Raw genomic sequence first — 8,809 nt, 5'->3', positions numbered from 1 at the left:
GTCACGAAATTTCTTGTGAAACATCATAAAAGCTTTTGTAAACATATTTTTAAAACGCAATTAAAAGGCTGTGACCTAGGCAGATACAAACAACTGTAAACGAAACAGAAAACTGGTTTCTATTTGTCTTCAGAGAGTAGATTAAAATTGTTTTTAAGTTAGTAGATCTCTTTTATCTTTCATTAGGCAGTTCATTTTGATATTTGAATGAATCAAAATGAATTTATGAAAACAATCAAAAGAGTTTTTTAGTTTTTTTAAGTTTTGTTTTTTAAGTTTACATTCATTTGGCACTTCATTTGAATAAGTTCTCAAATTCTAAATTTAATTTCGTCTTCGCATTTTAGTATTTTTTGTAATGCGAAAACCACTGATAAGATAGCAGAATTGCGAAAAGAGCAGGAGAGTAGGAATTGACTCTCTCGCTCTCGCTGCCACTGCTCCCACAGAAAATAAGCTTTTTCCCTTGGCGCCGCCGATCGAAGGTGGCGTGTGTTAAGTCGAAACTGAAGCGTTCTCGGGAGAGGTCGTGTTGAAACCGCTAACTGTGACTGGATTCGCGCATGTACTTAATAATACAACTTGGCCTTTGTTGTTGCAACTATATTTAATACCAAGTGACGTCGGCGGCCAATAGCAGTTCGCTCAAGTGCTTTTAACCTCGTGTCGTATTGCTCCATATTGTTGGCGTCTGCCGCTGTGTGTTTGTGAGTGCCCGCGCTCCGGAAATACCATATAGCATTGTTGAATCGAGGACGATGTCCACCAACCTGCAAAAGGTAAGAAACCTCAAAAGTGTTAGGCAGCGCCTAACCTTTTCTCCCAAGCGTTTTGCGACTGTCTGGTTTTGCCAATGTTTTTCCCACACCTTTCGTCATTCGAGGGAAGCTTTCGCGTATTCAGATCGTAGCTGTTTGCTGGAGTTTTGGTTACATACCCATTACTGACAATAAAATCAGGGAAAGGGTCTTCACTAAAAGGAATGCCCCAATAACCTTGTTGTTGCCTATTATCAAAATCATACTATGTAGATATGTATGTCTGAATGTATTTACTCAGTATGTTTTCCAACTGGACTGTTGACCATCATAGTGGTTTGCATGATTTGTTGCAAGATTACTCTTTTATGGTTCATTGACTTGTTATCTTGTTATCATCAAATAAAAGCCTATGCGAGAATTTTGTCTCTGAGTGCTCTGAGTCTCGATCAAAGAACCCATCTTATCTTGGACTGGTCTCGCATTCCGTTTACAGTGTTTGCGATTCCTGGCTGACTCGCAATCGCACAGAAAGATTTCTTATCGCCACCTCGTGGATCACTTCTTCGTTCATTGGCGTTGCCGTCCTCCTTTATTCGCAATTATCAGTAATTTGGCGTAAAGTCATTTCAGCAATTTCGTACGTCTCATTATTCCCTATACTTGTAGGTTGATGGGCATATTGTATTCGTTAAACAATATGATTCATACTAGTTGCGTTCTTCTAGCCAGACTGCCAGAGATCGCCGGAGCTATACGACAAAGAGAGTTGGTATTAATCAAACAGATTTGAATACGTCATTTTTAGACATTGGCTGCGGATATTTTCTTATTATCGTTGACAGACAAAATGCTTCACTCCGAAAAACATGGTGTATGGTGTATTTGTCCAGAAAAATGCCAACAGAAGGAGCGCATGGTGCAAGAGCATATTAGTTCGAATGCATATTATTAGAATGTCAGAAAAGTATATTTAGATTATAAAGGGTATCTGCTAGGCTGGGCACTAGACTGTTTTGTGTTGCGTGCGGCGCTCACACGGTCTTCCAAAATGAGTTATGGCCAGAATAGATTTTACGATCGAATTGATTTGACAACATTGTTGTGGTTAGATAGTCACGTTTTTGTTAGTCATTGCGCAGTTAGCATCTCAATCGCAGTTATATAGAAGCGCTTTATTGAGTCGTCCCATTTACAAATTATATTCCACATTGACGTTTTTTATACATATATCGTTAGACGGTTATTCCCAAGCTTTATAAAGATTCTAGATGTATGGGGTTAAGAATCCCATTACAACCCTCAACGTTTAATCAGTGAGTCGAGATTTGATGCATATTTATACCCGTTACTCGTAGAGTAAAATGGTATACTAGATTCGTTCAATAGATAGATGTAACAGATAGAAGGAAGCGTTTCCGACCCTATAAAGTATATATATTATTGACCAGGATCAATAGCGAAGTCGATTCAGCCATGTCCGTCTGTCCGTCCGTCCGTCCGTCCGTATGAACGCTGAGATCTCAGGAACTATAGCAGATACAAAGTTGAGATTAAGCATGAAGATTCTTGAGGTCCTGCCACGCCCACTCTAACGCCCACAAAAAAAAACCAAATTCGCTCAAATCTCGGGAACTTTTAGAGCTAGAAAGTTGAAATTCAGTATGTATAAACTTTGGATGCCAGTGCATCTTTTAGTGGTACTATTATCTGGCCACACCCACCTATACGCCCACCAAGCTCAAAAGACGGTTTTCTCGTGTTCAAGAAAACCTGATATCTCGGTAACTATAAGTAATAGAATGTTCGGATTAAGCATGTAGATTTTTATGATGCCCCAAATGTGTGTTTTTTTTCATCTAGCCACGCCCATCCTAACGCCCACAAAACCCGAAAAACCAAAAATGCAAAAATCTCGAGAACTAAAGGAGCTAGAAAGTTAGGCTTAAGAATACGGCCACGCCCACTCTAACGCCCACAAACCGCGGAAGATTGTGGCGTCTATAATAATATTATGAATGCCTTCGTTTTACCTTGTGTAACATATTTCTGTTAATATCTATCGGTTTTCCAAAGATTTTTCAAATCGGAACAAATCGGGATTCCGTTCTATAATGACTTGATACACAGCCTGCACGTTTCCCAAAACTAAGCCCCAATTCCGATGTACCGATTAGGTACTCATTATGTGGGACTATTTGCTCATTATTACTATTAAGCACCACTAACCGATTAATGAATTATCTTGATGGCAATAGATAAGATTCCTAGGGATAGCAAGTCCCCATAAATCAAAAATGAAATCACGTGTTATTCCTAATTACGTTTGTTATTTTTGACTATCAGATCGAAATATGTTGATTTATAATCAAGCTAAATTACATGCATAAAGACGTTTCCTTGCTATCATAATAATAGGAATAGTCGTTTGGATTAATCAAAAGGTTTTCAGAAAACAAACTTGTTTCCAGGAGAGCCGTATGTGACGTTTTTAAGCCCCATCGCGCGTTTTGGTGATTTTGCTTATCAATTAAAAATCAACTTCTATAAATCTTTAAGTTACACACTTAACGCACAATTTTTATAGCTTTAGATTGAGTGACTTTCAGAATATAGTTATCTTTATTTGGTAGTTTGGCGATAAGTACGCAACTTTTTTTTCCGACGATAAGGCTCCGGAACAGCCTAATCAAATTTATTTACAATAGCGCGTGCTAGTTTTGGCCGGCGAATTCTCGACTTCTCATTCGTCAATTATCATTTATACCCCATAGCCATGCCCATAGACCAGCAATTAGTTTAACCCATTATTATTATGACAGTTTTTATTGCCTTCCTTACATTTCAGTTCACACAGAGCCATGGCTTTTGTACTTGTTGGGGTATTTATTTGTTTTCACTTTTCGAGCGAGAAAATCAAAGCAACAGCATGGGGAATATTAACATGATAAGAGTGCAAGTTGGTTGTGCGTTGCCATCTACATAAGTGTTGAATGGAAGATTTTCATGCGTTTTACGATAGTTGCGTGGAAAATTCCATGGATTAGCCGAGATCGTTCGCTGCTCCCGTCAAAGTTTGGATCATATCAAGAGGATCCAGTTCGTTAGGAACTGTTTTTCCCAATATATAAAAAAGTAAATTGGCGGTTTATTGCCATTATAAACTATTATACCTAATTACAAACAAAAACTGTCTGTTAAATTGAAGTCAGTACACAAAAAATGAATTTAATTTATATTACTCTGACTTGTTCGGATAAATCGTAGTTGTTGGCTTAATCATACGTGTTTTCAGAGCTGTAGATTACAAACAGGTGTGATGTTAAATATAATCTTATCTGTTGAATTGCAATAACACCATACTGTAAGAGAATTACAGGCAATTATTGCGTTTAAATCGGACGCGTTTCCCCCTATTTTTACCTGATATAACCATCATTCTTAGCGGACGAACATCTGTTGAAAGTCCCAGCGAGGAAATTTTTTTCCCATTTCTACCTAGCCGCCTACGAGGTGAACATATGTTTACCTTGGCAACCGGTCGGTCGGTCGTGGGGGTGGCGCCCTTAGTTGGTGATGGTGGTGCGGTGGTGTAGGAACCACCGCAGCCGCCGAGAGAGCGAGAGCCGCGCGGAGCGTAGTTCTATTTCGGCTACCCCAGGGCCTTGGTCTTGGTCTAGCGATGAGTCAGTTTGTTTTTGTACTCCCAGCTGAGAACTACTTATCGCTTAGTGCTGAATCTAACCGAGAGACTTTCCTGTGTGCCTTTGCTGCCCGATTTCACATTTATATAATTCGATTATTACTATTTAGTACTTAGTTCTTTGCATACACTACGCGTAGCATGAGACAACGAATTCTTAGGAACAACAAAGCCCTGAAACGTCGCCAGCAGCAGGATAATTTAAATCAAAACTGTTGTTTGAGTAAACGCTGCAACTATGAAAATATCTGGCAGCATTTTAAGCGCAATGTAAGCTATTTTCCGAGTGTCTATTTTCTCTTGATCAGAACAAGTCAGATTTCTTAGCTTTAGACTGTATGCTGGATATAAATCTAGTTAAGAGAGAAAAATCCTTTCAGTTTATGTAATCACACTTAATTTCTGCTGGATTTCTTTCCATTTCCTTTTGGGTATTTAATCAATATGTTTTTCTTCGGCTTGTCTGCACCTCTAATTGCATTTGCATTTTCGTACCCACAATGTTTTTTGTATTTTTAGTTCACCACCAGCACCAGGGCCAATTGTTTTGTCGATTTGATAGTTTGCCTTAAGTTTTCTCTCCTCTCTTTCCTGCTTTTCTCTCCGGCATTATTTATAAAATCCACCCACCACCCTCTCGTTCACCCGCAGGCAACCCTTGAGGAAATTCGCCATGCGGCCGCACGCATTTGCCGGGACTATCTAACTGGGCGCTGGAAAGTGGTTACTCCGGAAAATTTGGTGGTGAAGCGCATAAGGTAAGTCCTTGGTACTAGATGTTATTTTCAATCTCTTTCCACTCAGTTGCATTCTAGAATTTTCTAGAAATATTTTCAAGTAATTTGTGTTAAAATTTGAAATATTGAGATATTGTTTTTTTGAATTCATACTGAAAGGTATCATTGGACATAAAAGCTTACCCAAGTATTTACCATACATCTTTGTTTGCAGTGGAGGTCTGTCAAACTTCTTGTATTACGTAAGTCTTCCCGACTTGGACGACTTCGATGAGCTGGAGGAGCAACAACACCAGATTGCAAATGGCAACGTAGGCAAAGGCGTCATTGCCGCCGCAGCCTTGTCCAATAACAGCCACGTTTTCGCACGCGACGATGAGAAGTCAACCAAGGCGGTGGGCGTGACATCGGTGGCCACGGAATTGCCGAATAACGACGACGACGACGATGACGACGCAGCGACTAGCGCAAAACAGGCGAACAAGCGTCAGCGGTTCGATAGCGATAGCCGCGACTCGAGTTCGTTGAAGCGATTGCACGCCCCCAAACAGGAACCCCGTGAGGTAGGTCATCCACATCGGCACCTTGCTGCCTCCCTATAACCTAACCATCCTGTGACCATTATCTACATCCGCAGGTCCTGCTGCGCATCTATGGACAGACACACGGCGATCACGCGCTGGAGAGCATGATCACCGAGTCGGTGGTCTTCGCTCTACTCAGTGAGAGGAACTTCGGACCCAAGCTGCACGGCATCTTTCCCGGCGGACGCATCGAACAATATATTCCGGTAAGTCGAGGCTATAATCGTGGACTAACTCAACTATGATGCTTTTTCTATTGCTATCTATGGTATATTAATTAATCCAACAAAAATGATAAGTCGAAGGCAAAAATGTCTTTAAAACAATTTTTGAATTTGTTTTTACTTTTTAGAGAAATAGTTAGAAACCTTCGAATTTAAAAATAAGAAATTTATATATTATATGTAATGTTAATTTCATTGCTTTAACTTCTTAGTTAACATACACCATTACCCAAAGAAGCAAATAATTAGTAATTTTGAATTTTCACATCACAAATAGGCCCGTGCGTTGACTACAGCAGAATTAGGAGAGCAGCGCATATTAATGAAAGTGGCTGAGAAAATGGGTGAGATCCACAGTCTCAACATACCCATGTCCAAGGAGCCGGACTGGATATGGAACTGCATGGAGCGGTGGGTTTCCGGGTTCGAGAACATTGTGAAGGGAAATGTGCAATCGAAACCGAAGTCGTCTGTGCTGGAGAAGCAAATGGAACTGATGCGCACCTTCGACTATGTGCAAGAGGTCGCCTGGATAAGATCGGTCATTGACGACGGAGATTATCCAGTTGTGTTTTGCCACAACGATCTGCAGGAGGGCAACATTTTGCTGCGACAGGCGCTAACTGGTCCGACCGAACGCACGCCGCGGGAGTCGATTAGTAGTCTGAGGTGGGTAAAGTGCAATCACGAACAGAAATATTGAATGTTCTTAGTGATCCTATTAAAGATAAATAATATAAGATAAATCATAAAGAAATGTTTTACATATTTCACAGGTCAAACTTCGACGAAACTTTGGGCGACAGCCTTGATGGCAATAGCAACATTTCGGAACCGGAGATCAAGTAAGCACATCTCGATCATTCGAGAAACTGTTAATCGCTAACCCGTTGTTTTGTTGTGGCCTGCTAACCAGTAACTTCTTGCCATTGGCCCATTAGTCGTAAGCCTCTGCTCGCCAGACCCATTTAAAACTACCTACAATTCTAGATGGCCCCAATTTGCTGCGGTCGAGATTTGAGTTTAAGAAGTGCTGGTCAAAAGCAATATAATTGTTGGCCAAAGCAAAACAAAATACAGGTTATTCATGACATTCGCTTAAAGCCATATATGCCATATGCTAACTAAATCCATTAACTCCTTGTATTACATTAGCAAATCGAGCAGCGTATCGCCGTCGCCCTGCCCGGAGTTGGACACCACTAATGACTCGGCGCTGGATGCCAGCTTCACTACCGATAATGAGCCGGATCTCATCATCATTGATTTTGAGTACTGCGCGTATAACTACCGCGGTTATGATCTGGCCAACCACTTCATCGAGTGGACGTTCGACTACACCAATCCGCAGTTCCCTTACTTCTACCACAACTCCGACAACTGTGCGACCGTGCAGCAGCGGCGCGACTTCATTGTGAACTATCTAAAGAAGTATCACGAAGACGAGAACTATAATCCCACTGGCCAGGAGCTGGACAAGGTGGATGCCGAAATCCAGTTCTTCACAATGCTTTCTCATCTCTTCTGGAGTCTGTGGTCCGTGATTAATGTCACGTCGGCCATTGAGTTTGGTTATTGGGTGAGTTGACCTCAAAGAGCTCTTTAGTTAATCGAAATCAATATTCCACATTATATTTATTTTTTAGGAATACGGTATTGCTCGAATTCTCGAGTATCAAAAGCTAAAGGCGGCCTATTTAGCTAAATGAGAGCGGATGGTTAAACAAGGGTCAAATATCAACAACCTTCACTTAAATCGAATCAACACCGTACTTAAGTGGCCTTAAACATTAAATTCCCTGTGCTCCCCGTCTCTCAGTGCCCTTCCCTAGCAAAGAGTTCGTACTAGTTGGCCAACAACCAGGTTTTTCACACAACTTCAATATTTCACAAGGAAAATGTAAAGATATCGAACTATTCAGAAAGACTAACTTATTTTTGTATAGAAAAAGTAGCTACTTAGAACTGATAAAGCTAAAAGGAAAAGTTATAATACCAATTACTGCTGTGATTATTACGTGAGACAGATGACAGATGTCAGATGATAGATACCTTCAATTGTTGCTCCTGTTGCGGATTGAGCTTGTCCAAACAGATTCGATCGAAAGTATTACAGGCAGCACCCACACACAGCACAACCCTAGATATCATATTGAACGCAGGCTCATTCTACGATTAAATGCATTCTATCTTTCGAATTTATTGCTTATTCGAATTTGTTTGTTTTTAAACTTCAAAAATTAGATTCGTTTCTAAGTATTATTTTGCATTCTTCTCACGAGTTGCCACACTACGTTGTACTTCTATGCACTAAAGGCTCAGTTACTTCTTTATCCCAATTCTTTTTATATTTGCTCAGTCGAGGAAATCATGCGAGTTAACAAGCTCGTCCAGCAACCATCGTGTGTTTTATGTACCTACCTAACTATACCATATTCCTTATTAGCAAGTAATTGAATGTTTTTAGATCTTATTATATTTTGGCGTGTATTTTTAATAAATAAATATTAGAAACTAAAGTATGCATTTTAAAACTTCAGGGTAACCTCCAAAGCTGTCTTTCTTCAGTGCGGTAAGTCTTTCTTCAAGGCAATTTATTTGGAACTATTCGAAAATGCGAATGAGCTGCCAAGAGGCAAAGGCCAGGTGTATAATTTTCAGAGTATATATAAACCCCATCCAGTTAATTAAAAACACAATGAACTGAAGCGCACACTTGTCGGTGTGGAACTAGGTAACCGATATTGCCACGCATCTTTAATTAACGTGTTGAAGCTGGATGGAGTGGCCGGAAGGAGCAGTT

At 40.3% G+C, this 8,809-nt stretch overlaps 1 protein-coding gene across 3 annotated transcripts; it reads left to right on the top strand.

Moving 5' to 3' along the window:
• Positions 1-496: 496 nt before the first annotated feature.
• On the top strand, positions 497-8,525 carry LOC108114863 (choline kinase A2). 3 transcript variants are annotated; one of them, XM_017226016.2, is made up of 8 exons: positions 497-779; positions 5,113-5,219; positions 5,413-5,761; positions 5,836-5,988; positions 6,284-6,675; positions 6,783-6,851; positions 7,162-7,585; positions 7,653-8,525. In XM_017226016.2, exons 1-8 carry the CDS (start codon positions 759-761, stop codon positions 7,713-7,715), a joined length of 1,578 nt encoding a protein of 525 aa, XP_017081505.2. In that variant the 5' UTR covers positions 497-758; the 3' UTR covers positions 7,716-8,525. The 3 variants fall into 3 exon arrangements, 2 of the variants coding, with proteins under 2 accessions (XP_017081505.2, XP_017081504.2); XR_001772767.2 differs by lacking the exons at positions 497-779; positions 7,653-8,525 and adding exons at positions 4,411-4,731; positions 6,997-7,086 and having other exon boundaries at positions 7,162-7,277; XM_017226015.2 differs by lacking the exon at positions 497-779 and adding an exon at positions 4,427-4,731.
• Positions 8,526-8,809: the final 284 nt, after the last annotated feature.

This window comes from Drosophila eugracilis, unplaced genomic scaffold, assembly GCF_018153835.1.
Source record: "Drosophila eugracilis isolate 14026-0451.02 unplaced genomic scaffold, ASM1815383v1 contig_1567, whole genome shotgun sequence".
Classification (NCBI taxonomy): domain Eukaryota; kingdom Metazoa; phylum Arthropoda; class Insecta; order Diptera; family Drosophilidae; genus Drosophila; species Drosophila eugracilis.
Note: the sequence above shows the minus strand (reverse complement) of the source record. Positions and strands in the feature narration are given on the sequence as shown.